The sequence below is a fragment of the Tinamus guttatus genome, unplaced genomic scaffold (assembly GCF_059628265.1).
Source record: "Tinamus guttatus ecotype Peru unplaced genomic scaffold, ASM5962826v1 Tinamus_guttatus_pri_ptg000226l, whole genome shotgun sequence".
NCBI lineage: Eukaryota > Metazoa > Chordata > Aves > Tinamiformes > Tinamidae > Tinamus > Tinamus guttatus.
This window is the reverse complement of record NW_028288760.1, coordinates 4,800,001-4,821,030: the sequence shown is the minus strand read 5'-3', so window position 1 is coordinate 4,821,030 and position 21,030 is coordinate 4,800,001. Positions and strand designations below refer to the sequence as shown.

At 53.4% G+C, this 21,030-nt stretch overlaps 1 protein-coding gene across 2 annotated transcripts in view; it reads right to left on the bottom strand.

Moving 5' to 3' along the window:
* Positions 1-19,491: 19,491 nt before the first annotated feature.
* Positions 19,492-21,030, bottom strand: part of PBX3 (PBX homeobox 3) — a 77,281-nt gene continuing 75,742 nt past the window's right edge. For both annotated transcript variants that reach the window (XM_088525414.1, XM_088525415.1), the window contains one exon: positions 19,492-19,948. In XM_088525414.1, the coding sequence (XP_088381540.1) occupies positions 19,856-19,948 (93 nt within the window). In that variant the 3' untranslated portion in view covers positions 19,492-19,855. The remainder of the gene's footprint in view (positions 19,949-21,030) is intronic.

The window sequence follows — 21,030 nt, the reverse complement described above, 5'->3', positions numbered from 1 at the left end:
GAGATGACCACCCTTCTCATTGACTTATCCTCGGCGAGCCATCATCACTCATTCCTCTGGGGAAGAGGCTTTGAGGCACTGGTAAATAATATAGGGCTGTGTATTTCTTTATCTCCCATAGCGCGTTGTCTCCTACATGCTGTTCTGTTCCGGCAACATCCATCACGGCAAATACATACCTGGGAACAGCTCTCCTCAAACCGCCGAAATCCCTTTCTGAGGTCACGGGCGGCAGAGAAGACAAAGAAGAAACAAGAAGGAAATTGCACAAACAATTAGGCATTTTTTTCCCGTCGACGTGGAGGATTCCCCTTGTCTGCACAAGGCAAGCGCCAAAATAAGAATGCCACATCTCAAACACGAGGTCATCTATTACGCTCGGAGCAGTAACATGATACATTATCAGCCACCTTATCCTAGCAAAATGTATCATTACCTGCACTTTCTGCACTTTCCAGATCAATCCACTTTAAAAATGTAGTAATATAGAAGGGTATTAGGTACTAGAAAACTCATTATGAAAATGGCGCACTCAAATTCTTTAAAGGTGATATTTCATAAAATATACTATGCCTAGCTCTTGGCTCAATCATTCTTTTTAATAGCTCCATAGCAGCCAGAAAATAAAGTATTCATGAAGATTGAAGAAGATGATCCCATGAACTTCAATTTAATTGGTGCAAATTAAAACGATCCATCTTTTCACGCTGCCCGTCTATCTCCAATCATCAGTGCACCGCACGTCCAGCACCCTGATTACAATTATCTTTTAATAGGAAAACTTGTCACTTTTTGTGTGATTTACATAAGCTTGCACAAACTTACTGGTATCATTTCGAGTTTGAATGTATGAAATTTTTTTTCCCCTCCATTCAAGTCAATTTGGGGGACAGAGGTGAGGTGAGCTCTTGGCAGGGGGCTCATTTGCTGCACTTAAAGCCCATCTTGCCCAAGAAGGATGCTAGGGAGCAGCCTTCAATACATCTTCATCCACCGGACCTCCCCCCCAGAAGTGCTAATGCAGCTGGATTTCATGGTAGCTCCGCAATGACCATTGCAATTACAATACAAAAACCTAGATGACATTTTGACTTTTAATTAGGAGGGAAATGATGCTGGTCCCTGCTGATGGCTCTCTCTCCCTCCAACTGCTCCTTGCACTCCCATCCGGAAAAGGTATCCTGCAGGGTTTAATAAGCCATCAAATCATAGTGGTGTGGGATGTATTCTCAAGAGTTCAAATAAAATTACCATAAATGCATGTTTGCTGTTCCCGGGCGAGGCCCCGGGATCCGGCTGAGGGCCCTCCAGCCAGTGGCAGCAAAAAGGACCCCAGTATTAATTGTTGTTATTACTATTATGACTATTTTCTCCCTAATGGCCTCAATCCAGCAGCGAGGACACTGCAGAATGATTCATTGCCGGGAGCCATTTGCGTATAATATGCTTCAATTTTGCTCCCTTATCTTTGAAAAGCAACCGCCCTTATCGCAGATGGCTCCCATGCCTTAAGATGTTGCGAGATTGAGCTCTGTCTTCCCAGGACAGATTTTGCTATTATTTCTATTGAAATAATTGGTGCTGGCCGGTGCTGGCCCAGGCCAGCAGCCCCAAGGGAGGTGGCAAAGGCAGCGGGGGCAGCGCCACGTGCCTGCTCCGTGTGTCCCCTTTGGAGCGCAGCACGGAGGGGATCCAGCTCCGCTTCCAGCTCGTCCTCTCCCGGCCGGGGAGGCGGCTGCAGCCCCTGGCAGCGCCGCGCACTAAGGTCCCGCGGAGGCCATCGCTGTCGGAGCGCTTCAACATGCCCATTGCAGAGGGATGCAGCGGGGCCCCGCGCGGCGCAGCTCAAACCAGACTCCCTCCTCCAGCTCTGTCATGAATATGAATTCAGGATGTGCGGGAGCGGGGGCCGTGCAAAGGCAGATTCCCCCCGTCCGGAGCCCGTGTGTCCTTGGGGCGGCGAGCGAGCGGCGTCGCCGCCGTGACCCCAATCCCTGCGCGCCCCGCGCACCGGCCCCGCGCGGATAAGCAGGTAATCATGAGCTGCCAGCGAAAGGTGACCCATTAGCGTGATGGATTTGGTGTGAAAAGCAAATGGAGTGAGACCCGCGCGCCGCTGTCCTTACTGCACCTTGGCCTTTTGCTCCGTCCTATCAATATCCGCACAGGGCCTCGTTACCGGCGCAGGGCCGCAGCGGTCGGCACCGGGAGCACCACCCGGCCGCTCCGGCGCCGCGGGCGAGGAGAGCAGCTCGCCTTCCCTTCCCCTCTGCTGGAGCCAAGTTCTGTGTTATTTGCTCAATATTGAAGATGAGAAGTTAAAAAAAGGAGAATGTTTTACACCATATGCCAATCCGGTAATACAAACAATTCAATAATACATTAGCAATATATTTTAAAGCTGCTGAGCAGACTTGCTATTTTCTCTCCTAGCGAGGTTCAATTCTCAGCTTTCCCCCTCTCCGCAGTAAGCGGATTAAATCACTCAGCACGCCTAAAGAGCTGCGAGGAGCTGCGCTGCGCTGCGAGGGCAGTGCCAGCCTGTGGGGTGCCAGGTCTTGCTGCACGGGGCCGCACAGGGTCCTTGGGGCCACCCCAAACAGCTCCGAGGGCCCTTGGGGATGTGACAAGATGCTCTGTGCTGGCAGGAGCATGAGATGATGCCTGGCACCAAGGAGAGCACAGGAAGCTCTCGTTGCTGGTAGCAGTGTGGGAGGATGCTCAGCACTGACAGGAGCACAGCAGGATGCGCTTTGTCAGCAGGAGCGTGGCAGGATGCAGGTACTGGAGAGAGCGCGGCACGATGCGGGTGTCTACGGGAGCGCGGCAGGACACGGGTACCAGCGGGAGTGCTGCAGGATGTAGGTACCGGTGGGAGCGCGATAGGACACGGATACCAGCAGGAGCGCGACAGGACACAGGTACCAGCAGGAGTGCGACAGGACATGGGTACTGGCGGGAGCGTGGCAGGATGCGGGTACCGGCAGGAACGCGGCAGGGTACAGGTACCAGCGGGAGCGCGGCAGGACGCAGGTACCAGCGGGAGCGCAGCAGGATGCAGGTACCATTGGGAGCGCAGCAGGACGCAGGTACCGGCGGGAATGCAGCAGGACGCAGGTACCAGTGGGAGCGCAGCAGGACGCAGGTACCGGCGGGAATGCAGCAGGACGCAGGTACCATTGGGAGCGCAGCAGGACGCAGGTACCGGCGGGAATGCAGCAGGACGCAGGTACCAGTGGGAGCGCAGCAGGACGCAGGTACCGGCGGGAATGCAGCAGGACGCAGGTACCATTGGGAGCGTGGCAGGACACAGGTACCGGCGGGAATGCAGCAGGATTCTCTGCACCGGCAGCAGCCCGGGAAGGTGCTCGGTGCCGCGGGAGCGCCCGGCCGCGCTGCCCTTGAGCCGCCGCCGGGCGCGCGTCGCGCACGTCTGCATGCTGCGCACGGGCGCCGGCGCGCTCACCTTGGCGGGGGCGCGCGCCCGGCCCATTCATCATCCCGCGCGGCCCCATTTAGGCTTATTTGTTTGTACAGTTAAGCCCGGTGGCGTTTACACCAAGGAGGAGGAGGACAAATTGTGATTTTATCCAATGTTAGATGCTATCGCGCCTTGCTGCCGCCTTCACGGCATTAATAAGGATAAAGGGACACTTTGAAGAAATCCAATAATGCAGCGTGGGCGATAAGGGCAGCGCAGGCCGGGAGGGAGCTGCGACGTGGCCGGAGCGGGGCCGGCTCCCGCATCCCGACTCCTTCCCAGGGAGCTGAGCATTTCCCAGCTCCACTGTCTCCCAGCCCCAAAGGCAAAAGGGCACTGGGAATTCACCGGAGCGAGCGGAGCATGGGAAAACTGGAAATATGGGGCCAGGACACACAGACATCCCAGACGCATGGACAATCCATGCTGGACACAGGACCCTGGCCCTTCGGCACCTCCGCTTCGTAGGATTTTTTGTTTATGATCCGCTAAAGATTTCTTTTGCATCTGCCAAGGAACTATTTTCACAAATAAGTATGTAAATCCTGGGTAAATGTATGCTAATTACTTGTTTTAATTACAATGTAAATAAGTAATTACTGAATAATTTTAAAGTATTTACATGGGGGTTGTGTGATTTAGAAGCTAACTTGTTTGGAAGTATAAAAACTATAAATTTACCAGCAATTACAGCACAATTTACTCGCTGTGGCCAAATACAATTTCCGTGTGCTTCATAAGAGATGAATAAATACACAATTTCCTATTAATTATAACCAGGGATAATAACAAAATTATTGCATACTTTCTTTTCCCTTTTAAGAGAAAAAAAATGAAGTAGAGCAACTTGAAGTTGGGAGTTTTCATAGGGCTGATCCCAGGAGATTCCTGACGAGGCAAAAAAGGCCCATCCCAAGGTCCAAGCCAAGGTGTTTTCCAAGGCAGGGAGAGCGGGAAGCAGGGGGATCCCATCCTGCCGCAGCACCCTGCAGGAGATGCCACGCTGCACATGAGTACCCAAACAGCTAAATTGTGCTTCCTGCGGGGTATATTTTATTAATTTCATTGCAAAAACACGTTAAACGCCAGGAGTGTGACAACGAGCGCTAATCCCTCTGGCTGCGCTGGGCGATTCGAGCGGCGCGTGCCCGTCTCCGCTCTTCCGCGGGAGCCGGGCAGGTCTCCAAGGATTTGGCAGCTCGTCCTCCCCGCGGCCGAGACCGGGCGGCTCCGGCGGCTCCGCGGGTGGAGGATCCCGGCCGGGCGCTCTTGGGGTACCAGGTCTGCGAGGTCCGAACGCGTCTGCGCGGCCGGGCCGCATCCGCAGGGGGCAGTGTGCGGCAGCGCACGCGGCGCCGCCGCCGCGCTTCCCTGCTTCCGAAAGAATGTGCTAAATTCAATTTGTTTTATTGTTTGAGATTCATATCCAACACTGCAGAGTAAATTTAATGCGCAGTGGTTACACTTTAAAGTGTTTTAGTTAATAAAATGCATAAAAATAAATAGGAAAATCAATGCTTTTGTTAATATTCTGTCATTTTTACACATCTGGAAATTGACGGCCGCTCTCGGAGCGCGTGGGGAGCCGCGGGCCGGGGCTTGGCCGGCGGCACCATCCTGCAGCTCCGCATTTGTCTCTGTGCTGCAGGGCAATGTGGGCCGGTAACAGGGAATGGACCCGAATATCTGTTTCCCCATGGCCTGGAGAGCGGCTCCCGCGGCCCCGCCGTGCCGAGGGAAATCCCGGCTCGTTGTGACTCCTTAAGCCTCCCAGCGCCAACAGCCGCATGGAAAATCTTTCTCATTAACACCTAGGGCTCGAGGGAAATGTTGTCGGCGAACGCCTTATTGCATATAACCCCAAACCCGCCAGGACCTCGAGACGCGCAGACGAACCGGAGTAATGACCTGGAAATAGTCCTCTGGGCCTGCTGCAATAATGATGTGGCTGGCTGTATTTTTTTAATATGGGGAAAGAGATTAAAGAAAATAACAGCCCTGCTTGACTCGTTCATTATTACCGAGGTGAAGTGACCACTAAGAAATGATGACAGAAACCTTCTCGCCGGGCACCGGGACCCCACCGGGGCTGCGAGGGCTCCCGCCGCCGCCCGCCTCGGGGCAGCATAATAAATTCAGACATTATCTGATATGGATGTAACATAATGAAAAATAAATTTGCAAAACAGTCTGATATGAGTTAATCCATAAAGTATTTTATTACTTCATTTTCTTGCATTGAATCCATCATGCATTTTTCTGGCAGCATATTTTTAATTACTTTTAATTTAAATATATGCATCCGCTGCTCAGATTGGTTTTGACACTGGTAAATTCAAAAAAGAAAAAAAAAAAAAAAAAAGCAATTACTGTCCGTGTCCACCTCCCCCCCGTGCTCCTCTGCCCAGCGGCTGCGCCGGCTCCTCGGAGGGGCTGGATCCTGCAGGACCAGGACCGGGACCTGGGATGGGTCCCTGCAGTGGCACCTGGGACAAGGACCTGGCTCAGGACCCAGGATGGGGCCTGGGAGTTGGGATGGGGCTGGGCCGCGTTTGCTGCCGTGGGGCAGGGTGCGACGGGGCGTCACGCGGGGACGGACACGCGCGGCGGCCGGAGCGACGGCCCCTCCGCGCCCGGAGCTGGGCAAGGGTTAAGGAAGACGCCGGCCGCGCGGTGCATTCATTACCACTGATGCAAAAATGACCATTAAGGAATGATGACAGAGACCCTGCTCATTTGTAGCTGGGACAAAGCGCAGCTGCCTGGGGCTGCCTAATGAAATCTGAAACCATCACATTTATTTGTCATATGGGTGTAACACATTTGCTGAGCGCTCTAATAAATGCAATAATCCAAATATTCCTGCAGTTCTTTGGGAAGAAATACATTTATTGCCCGCGAAGCCTCCTCACAACGTGTCCTAATCGTTCGCCCGTGCTCTGGTGCCCGCGGGGTCCGGGCGCTGCTCCGTGCGGGCATGGGGAGCCAGGCAGCATGCGCAGGATGTGCCGCATTGCTCCCACCCAAACACGCCCCGGTACACTAGGCAAATATTGGACTTTATTGGTTTAATTTAATTAAAATTTGTTAACCTTTTATTAAACATAAGCCCTCATTGAAATTCCTGCTGCTGTCTCCTCCAACGGCAGGGCCGGATTCCCATTTCCAAGCTCATTAAATGTCACCCGAAGAGCGTTTGCTGCTCGAGTGCTTGTTGCTGACGTGAGCCGGGGCCGGCGGCTGCAGGAGCCTCCGGGACGCAACAGAGCTCGGCCCGGAGCAGCGGGACAGGCACCGGGATGTGCGTGGGGATGGGATGGGACGGGTCAGCGGGTGCCCGCTGGCAGCGGGTTGCTCTGCAAAGGGATCTCACGACGGCCGTCGCTGGATTACTCATGGATCAGCATCCCCTGACCCAGGGACATTGTTTGATTTGAGGTTAAATGAAGCAAAAAGGCAGCCGCTCTTGGCAGCAGCTGCCGGGCCCAGGGTGGCTCCGGCCCCGGGATGCTCCATAAGGAGACACCTCTCCATGGCCGCCAGCCCCATGGATCATCTCTGCTTTGCCTGGAGCCTCTCTAATTGTGACCATGTCCCTAAAAATGGTGTGAGGCCAGAAATGCGGAACTGTTTTGGCCTTTGCAGAGCCAGCACCTAAGAGGGATGTGGGGGACCTGTGCGCCCTGTTCCGGGGAGCTTTGCCCCGTGTTGTCACCCGAGGGCAGGTCCAGGTCGGGGGCCGCGGCGCTGCGTTCTGCAGGCTCCGTGCGCGCACGGCCTTGCTCTCCCGCACAGTGGCTATAAAGCGCCGCTGTGTTAATCGTGCCACGTAAAGCGTGTGCTTGCTCGGCCCGCTCCGTCAGCACGGGGGATATCGACTCGCGCCAGGAGACCGCGGCTGCCTGCGCCGGGCAGGGCACCCGGCTGGGCACAGGGGACACCGCGACGGGCAGGGCCCGTTGAGGCTGTTGTGGTGACATTGCCCTAGTGCTCGGCACGAGCAGGCCGGAGCCAACGGCGGGGACGTCCCTGTCCCCGCACCGCGTCCTCGGGCGCTGCAGGGGATGCCAGGGACATCCCGCTCGCTCGCAGGTTCCAGCTCCGCCGCCTCTCCCGGCTGCAAGGGACGTGCGTTGGCCACCTCCATCCCACCGCGCAGAATGGCCCGGCCTCCAGGACATCTTTGTATTGATACCGCCTGCGTGTGTATATATCACTTGTGGCGTCACCCCGCGCCGGTTAATAAGATTAAAAGCCACTACTTGCATGTGCCAAGTTTGCCAAATCATTACCTGCTCTATATTAAGTGTTTAATTGCATAAAATGACATCATGTTTATCTCAGCAGCATTAGCATCTCGTCCGTGGTGTCAAGGCGGTAAACATGCGTGATATCATCAGTCATTACAGGGACTTGAAATCGATTGCTCTCGCTGCACCCTCTTGTACCGAGAGGAGCACAATACATTAATGAACTTGAGCCAGAACCTAAGTGACAAGATGAAACGGCATAAATAATATCACTTAAAATGTGTTATCTATAACAATGAAGTGTCTCAAATAATAAAATTATGGATTCCGAAGAGGAAAGCAAGTTATTGAAATTCACACCATGGGAGCATCAGCGTGTGCTCATCAACAAAATCACCTATAAATTAATCTGATTTAACGCTGGACGGAGGTTGTGTGAGATACCAACATCACTAATCAGCTTTATTTTATAAATATGTCCCATTATATAATGTATCTGTCTGCATAACTTGACTAAGCAAGAACTTAAGATGTGGGTCAAAAATTCTTTTTCTTCCAGCTTTATGATAATTTCACTTAGGCTCCTGTAAACAGTTCTCCTGGCAACTTATTAGTCCCATTATTTCAGGATTTTCTTCAATGAACCATTTTTTTATCCATCAAAACGTTTAGTTCCAGCTGACTTCAGTGATAGCGGCTTCAGCCCAAGCGGGTTGATGAGTTTAACAAGCCCGCGCGGGTGACGGGCCCGTTCCGCAGTGCTCGTGTTCTGGACGACCCCGCGGTGCCGGTCCTGCGGATCGGTGCAGCCTCCCCGGGTGGCGGCACCTCCGGGTCGGGACCGTGCGAGCTCTGCTGCGAGCGCAGCGAGGACGGCGCTTTGGGAAGCCCAGGCGGTGCCGGTGTCCGGATGAAGGAGCTCCCGGCCCAGGCTCCGAGCGCTGCCCGGAGGAGGAGCGGCCCCGACACCCACCGGCATCAGCCACTTTCGTGTCCTTACCGGAAAAGACACCAAAATTCGGCAGTCCAGCCAAGGCTTTATGGTGCCACTGTTGCCGAATTGTTTCTCTTGTTCTTTTTATTAGTGGGAAGTCTCCTCCACCACCTTCTCCTCCTCTTCCTCCTCCTCCTCCAGTTTTTTCCTCGACTCTTCCTCTGCCTCCTCCATCCTTGCAGCCCTGTTGGCCCTGGGTGCTGCTGGTGCAGGCAGAGAGGAGGCCGGGCGCATCCCGGAGCATCCCGGAGCATCCCGGAGCATCCCGGAGCGTCCCCGGGCGCGCGCTCGCCATCGGGGGTCACTGTTCCTGCAGGAGCCGCGCCGGCTGCTCCGGAGCCCGCGCTCCGGCTGCCGCCGCTTCCCGCCCTGCCTGGGCACCAGGGCAGAAGGAACGGGCATCGCGGTGATTTTTTTTCTCATTTACAGCAACTTCCTTAACTTCGCTTTGAATTTCCTCTAGGCTCTGATGAAACGCAGTTCATCGGCCACCAAAACCCGGACCAAATCGATGTGAAAGAGGAGCCGCGGGAGGCTTTAACGAGCTCCCCTCCTCCCGCGCAGGCAGCCCTGGTCGGGGACTGTAGGCAAGGAAATAATTTCTTTTAAATGAGCGTCTGGTTCCCTTTATATTTTTTTCCTTCGCTTCAGATTACAAGGGAAAAAACCCAAGGTGTCAATCAGCTTTAAAACACTTGAGCTGATCTTATTTCTTCTATGTACTGTATTCAAGCCAAACATTCCCTGAATAGAAAAAGCATAGAAAACTCATAATAGCTAAATTGGTGCTTTTAAAGCCCAAATTTAACATGCTTCCTCAGGGAGATTTTCCCAGCACAGAGGAAAACAAATATATGTGATTTAGTGCCTATTACAGAGGTTAAGATCTGCACCTTCTCTTTTCTATGCCCTGCCATGGGGAGAAGGAGCAGGTTTGGGACAGAGGGAATGCATGGCTGTGAGCGGGGTGAATTTTTGGGGCAGATTCTGCCCCGTTTGGGCTCCGCCGCCACTGGCAGGGCAGTTGCAGAGGAGACGTGGCTCTTGCTGGGGTGCAGGGAAGATGCACAACGTTTTCCTTTGAACTCAGGAGACACTGGGAAGGAAACTGCATTTTTCCTTCTTTTTATTTAATTTTTAAGCCCTGGAGGAACCGTGTGCCTGGCCCTTCTGCCTTTGTTTGGAGCCGTCATCTTTATCTCCGCCTTGATTTTAAATACTGAAAGATGAGCCAGGAAGGAGTGCAGAATGATGCAAACCCCCCCCTCAGATACGAACCAGGCTCAGGAGCTCAAGCTCCTGCTCCCAGCAGGAGCCAAACATTTGAATTCCTCAAAAAAACCCATATCATCTCCATGGGGCCTATGAGACCATGGGTGCCCCCAAGCTGGGGAGAGGGCAGCCCCCGGGTCCAGCGATGCCCGTGGTGTTAACCCCAGGGAGCATCTGGGTGCCCCCCTTTCCTGGGGTGTCTCAGGCTAACGTGGTTTTAGCCAATTAATCACTAGTTGCAAAAATGATTTTTGTTAATATTTTTTTTCCGAATCGATAGATTTTATGCAGGAATCTTTTTGCTCATTAATTGGAGGGCAGTTCCTTGAAACAAATTTTGCCTGTGAATCCACCTTAAATTCATCAGGAGATATTAAATAGGTCATTGGTGTAATAAGGGCCAAATTTGCTTCTCATAGATCACAGTGGCCAGTGCTCCCAGGGTCTAATTAGCCCATATTTGGTCAATAAGCCATTAACATACAGCCAGGGATGTTAATAACCATTGCATGAAAAAGTCCTGGTAATTTATGAGATCAACACTGGTTAGGAAAATTAATAAATATTTCATTCGGCAAGATTTATCCGAGGATGGATTGGGTCTGGGGGAGGGAAAGGGGCCCGAGCTCAGACTCGGAGACAGCCCAAAAGCCGAACCCGTGGGTAGCTGGGGCTCATAACGATTTACTTCAGAACCGATGGCTAATAAATCCAGAGGGTGTATGAGGGAGTCCAGTAAAATCTGACTTAACATTATGTTAGTGCTATTAACAATATTTATATAGATGTCATGGCGCAGGAGGGTGAAGGCTGCTGAGTTACGGCCCGTTGCAGCGTGCGGCACCTGGACCGGGCCGTCCGCAGCTCCAGACCCCGCGGGTTCCCTGGATTTGGGAGCTGCAGCTGGGAATGAGGTGGGAGAGGAAGGCGCCGGGCTCGGACCTCGCGGCCTCCTCACCACGGCCTGGGAGTTCAATAAACTGCAGCAGAGGATTTTACTTTACTGTGTTTACCAATCTATTCTTCAGCTGATAGTAAATCTATTATTAGGTATGCAGCAGTTACACAAACGTGACATATTTTTCCAGCTGTGGTCTTCAGCAGTAAACGTATTTTGCACGTTTCTGCCTTGGAAATGCTTTCCGACCACTAGGAAACCTGGGGGAAGCTTGAGCTTTGCCTCACCATCGCTTCCAAAATGTCATCTATTTTTAACTCCGGGCTTGCTTTTCTCCAGCAGGTTTTAGCCTTTCGGAAACCGGAACGTGGCGAAGGAGCCGCGGGGCCGCGCGGCTGCGCGGGAGGTGACGGCGGCGCCGGGGCAGCGCGGGACGCGCGGAGCCCCCGGGTGCTTGGCTGAACCGCGCTGGACTCGCTCCTGCTCTTGGCTGGTGTTTAAACCCCCGGTGAAGTGGATTTTCTCCAGGATCTCACCGGCAGGGAGATATATGGTTTGTAGATACGTCTCTATAGGATACATGGATATATATATGTGCACAGCGATGTGTCTTCTTACAAACATAGCCCAGGTTGATTTTTCCCTTTCTTTTTGCCACATATTAGGTTTGATGACAATTTAAGAACTCGTTTGAGCTGTGAAAAGCAGCTGGGTGGTGGGTGCACTTGCTACCACTTGTGTAATGGCACCATCACCCAATGGCACCGGTGCCCCATGGCTGGACACGGCACCGGCACCAGCTCCCATCCGGTGCTGCCGGCACCGGCCCTGGGGAGGCTGCAAATACTCGTGGGCTATTGACCCTATTGCTAATCCATGCTGAGTGATTGCGCTCTTCCATCCCGCTGCCTCTCCCTGATTAGACTTGTAAATGAAAAGCCATAAAAGTCAGAAGTGAGGAAATAGAAGCTCCCGGGCGGGAGCAGAGGGGCTGTGCGGGCAGCACCCGGAGCCGCGCGCGGCCGCGGGGCCGGGAGCAGCGAGCGCCGTCCCCGTGCGCCGTCCCCGTGCGCTGCCCGGCCCCGCGTCCCGCGCGGAGGCTCCGCGGCCGCTCCGGTGCCCGCTGGTCCCTGCGCGCTCAGCTCGACCCCGGGACAAACCCCCCTCGGCCGCCAAGGGGAACCGGGAGATACAAACAGCAGAAAAACAAAGGAAAAGGAAAGGGAAAAGGGCGCGGGCGCAACGTTATGGAGCAACGAGGAGCTGGGCAAGCGCCTTGCCGTGCCCGAGCCCTCCGTCCGTCCGTCTGTCCATCTGTCCTCGGCAAGGAGCTCGAGCCCGCACAGCGCCGTGGGGCTGCTGCACAAGCGGCTTGGCCAGGGAAATCAATAGCCTTTTCAATAAAGCATTTTAGTTCTTCTATATATTGTCTCTCATAAAGATTTTACACGGACAAAAAGTTCAGGAGTTGATGTAAAAAATGTTGGGAAAAAGGTGAAGATACGTAAGTAAATTACAAACTTGAGGCTGTTTGTGGTACCTTGGGAAAGTGGGAGTTATATTGATGAGTTTTTATTGATTTACCATCATTCCCAGTGTGGACATTTTCTGGTCTATTATACCACAGTCGCGGCATATTCCCATCGCAGCACTAAAGAGGAAATATGGACAGCCTGACCTTGGCAATATGGAGATAATGAAATACCCTTAATGATCCTTCCAAAAGGCTTCCCAAGCCAACGCCAGGTTGCAGCTACCGGGCGCGATGCAAATCTCTGGCACAACTTGCAAACTCGGAGCTCGGCAGCTCGCGCCTCGCCTGGACGCTGCTCCGGGGCTAAACGGAGCCGAAACGGGCAAAGGGGCGTCTGGGGGGCCGGGGACGCAGCGGGGAGCGGCGCAGCGCGTCAGGGTGACTTTGGGGACAGCTCAAGGAGATTTACCAGACAAACCTGCCTGGAATTGCACCTAGCAGGGACATAAATAGCAGGTTTCAGCACTCCGCTCTCCTCCTCTCCCCTCCCCGGCCCAGCTGGCGACACAATTACCAGCCCCAAAGTATTATTTTCTTAATAAAAATGTTAGGTGTAAAGCAAAGCCACAAATGAGTAACAAGCCCATGCAGATTTCAATCACTCCCTTCTTTTATTCCCTGGCGAGATCGCTAATGACCTTCACGCAAACCTCCACCAAATCTTTTTTAAAGGCAAATATTAATTTCCTAGCATGAAAAAGGGAAATAAAAAAGCCTATTTTTCATGGGAACCATGCAGAAAGAAAGATATATTTCCCTTCAAAACGCGGGGAGGATTTTTACATTTTTGTCACTCGCTTTGCATAGTGGCGGAGCTGGCGTTTGTTCGCCTCTGAATGTAATCTCTGCCCATAAAGCTTTGCTTTAAATTCCTGAGCTACCTGCGCGGCTCCGATAGCTCCGAGCCGAGCGCGGGGGGAGCCTGCGGCCCCGCGGAGGCTGCGAATCCCGGCTGCAACGTTCACAGCGGAGCCGCTCGTTCTTGGAAGGCGCCCGACGCGGAGCAGCGTTTCCATCGCTGCGGGTCTCCCCGGCGGCTCCGGAGCCGGAGCCGGGGAGCAGGATCGGCCGGGACAGGAGCTCCCGGCGCGGGGCGGCCGCCCAGCTCCTCCCGACGCCGCCGGCTGCGACGCGGAGCGAGCGCCCGGCGCGCGTTTGGGGAAAACGGGTAATGCGATAACAATGGCACTAAATCAGGCGCAGAGCTCCAAGTACAAGTCACAGCAAGAAGTTGTTAATACCTTTATTATGGGATAAAATGTATTCATGATATTAAAGACATCACATTTCTGCCCTGGTGTCACATTTTAGATGTAGCGTAGATAAATGATATATCACTGTAAGAGATCTACAAAAACCATTAGTAACCATGACATTTTGACGTCAGATTTTAAAAAATTCCTAAGTAATCTTTTTGATTTATGAAATGGTGTCCAGGTTCATCGAGACTGATCTCAGATTTATCACAGCCTGGTTAGAATTATTAATGATTTTCAATTTGTAAATCCAATGCCAGCATGTCCAAGTGCTCTCAGCAAAATCACGGAGAGCTGACAGGGAGATTTTGCTCAATCCATAGTTTTCTGCTCTATCGAGATTTTTCTCCTTAACCCCCAGGGCGCCGGCGAAGTGCCCGGCGGGGCGGCTGCGGGGACGCGGCTTGGCGACGTCGCCGCGGAGCCGCGCGGAGCTTTATGGAGCTCTCACTGTAATCGGGCCGGTAAAACTCCGTAATTAGGACCTTAGCGGGGACTTCTTCTAATCCGTCATGTCTGCTCCGTTATCCAACTCCATCCGATCGGCTGGGAGTCCTTCGCCGCGTTGCCGGGAGCAGAGCCCGGGAGCGCCGCAGCCTCTGCAAACGTTTCAAAACATCAAACAATTCACCAAAAACGCCCAGGGCTGCCGTTCCGCAGGGTGGCGGGGCCTGCCGCCAACCGGCCTCCGCTTGGCTTCTAAACAGCCCCCCTCCAAACTCCCAAAAGCCAAGGGCACGATCAGGGGCTCGTGCGGTTGGCGCTGGCTGCACGTGCTGAGGGACCCTGGGCACATTTCCCACCACAACCAAATGCCCCATTCCAAAGCAGACCTTTGCCCCGGAAAACGGAGCCGGTTGGAGTCTTCCTGCCCCTGTTGCGGGAACCGGCTGCGGGTTTCGGATCTACTTTTCTTTGTCGTGTTTGAAGAGTCTCCTCCTTCCTCTGCAGTGAAAATTGAGGGAAATGAGAGGAGAAAGCAAGTAAACAGGGCAAATAAAACCCAATTTGTGGAAATCTTTAGGTAAAGAAAATGCAGGGATGAGATGCCATGAGGCACAGCGCGGTGCAGGACAGGCTCGGCCAGGATTTATTTTACCTGGATTCCCAGTCCCAAAGGAAAGAGCGGGAGCAGCTCCAGAGGGCATCGCTCATCCCACCCCGGAGGCCTCGCTCATCCCATCCCGCCCAGGCCGCTCCGCGTCTGCCTCCCTCAGCAAAACCCGGCAGGACTCGAGTGCGCAGAAAGGCCCCATTTTCCATGTGGCTGCGTCGCCATTAGCCCTGCCCATTAATTAGAATAATGCTAATTGTTATGGTAATGACGATAATATCCGCAGCTTCATATTGGCTGATGTTGGAAATATTTAAAACAAATCTTTGCAGAAGGCTGTGTGCTTTTATCAAAGCCAGTAGCATCTCAGATAACGTTTTTAAATGCCAAGTGTTCTATGAAAATATATATTTATATCAGCAAAATTAAATTTCAGCTTAAGCTTCTTATTATAAATAAAAGAAAATAAGTCAATAAAAGAATAAATAACTAACTGAATGAAGCAGAAATTATATCCAATTATGTTTTCCTTAAAACTCAATTTATCTGCCAATATTTTCTTTAAATGCTCATGTTACTTTTTCACTTACTCAAAATAAATGCCTGGCTGCATTTCGAAGTGGGGCCTTTTCTATTATTTCATTTCCTGGAGTCCTCAGCTCAAGAGGACGTTAATAGCACACTATAAATAAATAAATAAAGGGAAAGTTGCTTGAGGATTTGCAGCTGCAGGTTTCTGCGGGAGCGGCCGGGGGGTCTGCGCTGGGTCCCACGGCCCCGGCCTCGGTGGCCACTCGCTTGGCAGCGGGCGCTGCAGTTTTGCTGCGTTTCCCGCAGGTTTGGGCAATGTCCATCCCATGGGATGCGGCACCAGCGGGAGTGGCTCAGTTCGTGAGTCCCTGTGGCACCCGCTGGGATGCGGGAGTGGGAAGAGGCGGCTCCGGCTCGAGAGCTTGGCCGGGTCCGACGGCTCCTGCAGCTGGAGCCTCTCGCTGGCACATCCCAGTGCGCGCTCGGAAAAGGGAAGTTGCTGGTGTTTGTCCCTGGAGGCGCCTGAGGCTCCTGCAGGACATCACCTGGAGTCATTTGCTCCCAGTCCCATTCCCTGTGTCCTGTCCTGCCCTCAGTCCCCAACAACCCGACCCAGGGATTGCGTGGGAGCAGCCACTGCGCAACGGTGCCGGTGCCGCCGGCTCTCCATGCGGCCCCTCATCCCACGCTCGGATGCGATTGCAGAGCCGGGGGCAGAAGCTGCCCCTGCAGCCCCTGCAGCCCCTGCAGCCCCTGCAGCCCCCACAGCCCCCGCAGCCCCCGCAGCCCCCGCATTCCCTGCGCCCTCCTGCCCGCGACGCTGCGCTGGGTCCTGCAGCCCCGAAGGCACCAGGCTCATCCCATCGAGAGTTGTCGCATCCCTTGTCCTTACCTGGGATTGCCAATGGATTCGCCTCACCTTTACTTGGAAAATAATGATACGCGCGGAATTATGAAAGTTTAATATGATCTCGGTAAAATGAAAAATGAGTGGTTATGATATTGTCTAACACTTTCAAATGTGTTTATTAATTCATGTTTTAAATCATAAGTTTCATTCTGCAAGAGAGTCATACACAGCAATAAGCAAGTTTTAAAATATTAATGAATAAACAATATTTCTCTATTGAAATATAACATGCTTCTTTGAACAATGTACCACCGGTAATAAATCACAACCAGCAGAAAATTGCATTTCATATTTAATACAACTTGAACTCTGCCTTTTTATAAATGATATCTTTTTTGTTTAATTGGCGTCAGTTCAGATCTAGCAGATTGCTAATAAAATTCTGGATTTCCATATTTAATGATGCGTGCTCTCTAGGCTGAATTTTACCAGGAAAATGCGGCCCTTTATTATCCTAATAGAGAGCAGGACTAGGTGATGGCGGCGGGTGGGAAGCGGCCCCCGCGCTGCGGCCCAGGGCCCCGGCCGGGCCCCCAGGAAGCCGAGGGAGAGGGAGCCGCGGCCGGAGCAGGGGCGGCCGGAGCAGGAGGAGGAGGAGGATGAGCAGCAGCAGCAGCAGGAGGAGGAGGAGGAGGAGGAGGAAGGCTTGCTCTGGGCCCCGCTCCTGCACAGTGTCTCAGACACCTCGGCGCAGCACATCCCGCTGCCATCAGCCTCAGCCGGCCGGGATCCTCCTCGAACTTCGTGAGCGGATCCTGATCGCGGCACACACAGGGCTGGGCTGGGATCCAGTGTCCTTCCTCCACGCGGGGTTTGGGAGCCTCGAGGCAGCCCTGGGTACCGGCCCGTGAGCTGGACCCGCAGCTCCGCAGGGCCCGGCTGCTCCCGCTGCCGCCGTCCGCCCGCCCGTCCCCGCGCGGAGCCTCCCGGCTCTCCGGCTGCTCTGCAGTGGGACAGGCTCCCGCACGGGCTCCCCCGCGCTCCTCCCCGCCGCACCGGGGTGACGGGGCCCGTCCCGCTCCGAGCGCCTCGCGCAGCGCGCACCGTGCATCACGCCGCGGCGCAGCCCGCACTGTCGTATCAGCGCTGCCTGTGTCACGCTGATAACTCCGGCCCCCTCGTCTAATGGTTCACTTTGCTTCACAGTCCATATGGCAGTGACATTAAAGCTAATGAAATAAAATAAAATTTGCCAATCTTTGAAGAATTCCATCCTTTAAAGAGATGTATTTTATTAACACAAACTGGAAACATCTTCAGTGACTCGGGTTATTTTTGCCGCGTTGGGAACGCTCCGCTCCGTTGCGGGCAGCACTGCGGCCCCCCGCCCGGCCGGAGCGTCTGCGTCAGCTCCGGCACCCGCTGCCGCCAGCGCCCGCGCCTGCTCCGCGGGGCTCCCGGTGGTGCCGCGGCCGCCACGCGGCTTTGCAGGGCGGAGGGGAGAAGCCAGCGCAGGGTCCAGCCCTGGTCGCTGCACGGCTGCACCGCGGCCGCACTGGGGACGAGGGACGCCCGTGTCCCGCCGGCGGCCGCCACGCTCTCTGCGCTCAACGCGCTGCCCTTGGAGCCGGGCCCGGCCGCGCCGAGGGCTCCGCGAGGGCCCCGTGGAGCCGCTCGCTCGGCCCCACAGCGCGGGCAGCACCTGGAGCGGCTGCGGGGCCGCACGGGGAGCGCAGGGACCCGGCGCTGCCGGGCGCTGCCGCCCGCGGGACCCCCAGCGCCCCGCGGCTCCCGCCCGCCGCGCGGCCCTCCGATCTATCAGGGCCCATTTGCCGCGAGTGATTACCGCTAATCCGATTTCCTGTGAGTCGATTTCCTTGAGATATGGTAAATAGGCCATTACCTGTTATTGACCTTTACTTTATTAAAAAGATTTAAAATTAGCATTTATATATATACGTCCTTCCAAAAAACTTTTTTTAATAAAGAAAAATATTTTTATAATCCAATTGTGCTCGCTTGCTAGGGTTATGGTTCCAAAGTTAATGTTAAATAACGATGATAATCAAGAGTAAATATGATTTTTTTTTTTAATTTATCTAGAGGCCTGACCCTTTGCTGAGCCTCGCTCGGCTGTTTGCTCCGAGCGGCGCCGGGGGCAGCGCTCGGCTCCGGCCTTGGGACAACATCCACATTTTGCAGCCGCCTTCACCTCTTAGGCCTGAGTTAGGCTGAGCAGGAAGAAACATCATCAACATTTGATCATGAAAGCAAAAAGTTTATTCATGTTTGAAACTACATATAACTACCACGAGGAAGACTTCTCAATCCAGGGTGTAATCCAGTTAGAAAGTAACACGAAACGTTTTAATACATTAGAATCACTGCCACAAATTATTTTCATGACTCGATCGGCTTCAGAATCGCATACAATACAAAAGAGAGGAGGGCCCCTGTCCCCAGGGGCGGATACAGTACCCAATGCCGGAATCCGTATGCATTACAAGGAGTTGCCATTTTTTGCGTGGATTAGTAACAAGATGAAGAACATTCAAAATGTTTCTCAGTATTTACAACAGTTTCACTGTTTTTGCGTTAAACCTAAGACCCAATGTTTCCGCTTTAGCTTCTTTAAAAGTTGCAAACGCAACCCTGATTTCTTTTAAAAGATTACAATGTACATTACATTTCATGGGGAAACGAAGAGTTAATTACAGGATGCCAAAAGATAAGAAAGAGACAAACTACGGCGTGAGCGAGTATCGTTCAGAGGTAGTAAGTGAGCACTCTACGCTACAGAACATGTCGAAGGTCTATTGGTTCGTATGAGTTCGCATGAGGTAATAAAGCTGTGTTTTGATTGGTGAGATGTATAAATACTCTTTTGCTACACTATGTACAACACTCCGTATAATGGTGCTTTTTTTCCTCTTTTTTTCTTTTCGTTTGTGTTTTTGCTGCCGAGAAGACGTGACAGGTCTCGGCAGGCACGCGCAGCACCTAGCTCGTACTGTAAAACCCCGGTCTCGCTGGCGCAGGAACGAGCAGCAAGCGTCTTCGTCTCTTAAGAACGACCTATGTCCGCTGGCGCGATACAGGGTGGAGGCTCGGGGTCCTGGCATTTTTAGCACACAAAAAAATTCAAAAACAAAAAAGGATGCTCCCGGTATTCAATCTAATCTATAAACCAACAGCTCACAACAGAAATGTGGCGAGTAAGGGCTCTTGAACACAAGCGCTGTTAACCAAAGTGACTGCACAGCTCTCTTATTCCGACCCTACGGGAGATATGAAAGGATGAAACGCCCGAAGCCGGCGACTCGAGCGGCCTTCACGCACGGCGGAGGACGGGGCCGGGTGGTCGCTGCGCCTGCTCCTGCCATGAGGTTAAGCTCACACTGTACTTTTACCCTTAAGGCCAAGTCATTGGCAACTGGTAGACCAACATCGTTAAAACTGCTGATAATAAATTATGATAAAATAGTTACAGGACTATAAACAATGCTAAATCTTGGCCTAATCGGATAAAGTGCTTTTTAACATTGTGTGTTTTAAGTATAAATACAAATGATTATGATACCTTTAAAAAACAGATTTACCAAGTTTTCTAGTAAGACAAGGTTTTACAGTAAAGCTGTAGGTGGTTGGCTACAAAAAACTCTTTCCTTTTTCTCCTGCTCCTCCGAATGCGCTAATCAAGGCATCTCAGCTCAGGGAAAAAGTGTTGCTAGGAGATTAGTTCGAGGTATCAGAGTGCACGCTCCCCGGCCCTTCTGTCGGGGACGTCACGGAAGATGGAGTGGTCGCGTCCTGCCAGCCTCCGTTCGCCTGCAACGGGAGAAGCACGTCAAGGGGCGCAGTTACGTTTGTCACCCGCGCGCGCCGAGCGCCGCGGAGGGAGGTGCTGCGGGAGGGACGAGAGACGAGGCCGGCGAGGCCGAGCGGGAGCACCCGAACTCCCGCAGAGCCACCCGGGAGCCCCGGCGCTGCCGCTCGCGGCGCCTCTCCCGCCCGGCCCCGCACGCGCGTGCGGAGAGCGGCTCCCGCATCCGTCCCTGCTCCAGAGACGGCCCCGCGCCGCGGCCCCTACCGCATTAGACCTGCATCAGCAATAACAGGACTCAGAAACAAATTTGCCTTATGTCTCGGCCGATCGAGGCAATTGCTGAAATCAATGTCTGATCAGATTTCTGCTGTGGCAGACAGCTTGTCGCTACATATTTTTATGTCAGTCAAGAAGAGGGCGGCGCGGGCCGCGCGCGCCGGGGGACGCTGAGTGGAAGTGACGGGGCGGCCGGCGCGGCGAGCGCGGCGCTGCCGGCCAGGGCCCGGGCCCGCGGCAGGACCCGCGGCGCCGGGACGCGCGTGCCCGGGAGCCCCGTGCGCGCCCAAGGCAGCACCTCGCAGGCAGGGAGACCAAGGCAGCGTCTGGGACGGAAAACAGCAAGAGGGGAGCTCCTATGGCGGCGAACGCACGGCCTGGCTCCCTCACAGCGACGGCAACGGAACTGCCGACCTGCAACCGCCGCAGGACTGAAACCTCAAACACTCCGCAGCTCCCACACTGCCTGGGAACGCACAAACCCTCCCTGCACGCAGCCCGCACCGCTGCTTTTTATTTCTTAAAGATATGAAAATCTACTTAGAGAAAGAAAAACTCTTGTGCAGATATGAGTCTAAAGATATTCCATCTGAAGAAAACATCATTCCTCTTTTATCCAAATTTATAAACAACAAATGTACAATATTTTTACCCAGCTTGGCAGCTGGAGGAGAGGTTGTCAGCAAGCATTCTTTTTTCAAATAAATTAATCCTTACTCTGGTGGTTTGAGATTATGCACTGTATTATACAACAGCGCCTTATCAGGCCTCATCAGTGAAGATGGAATTCATGTCTGTAAAATGCTGC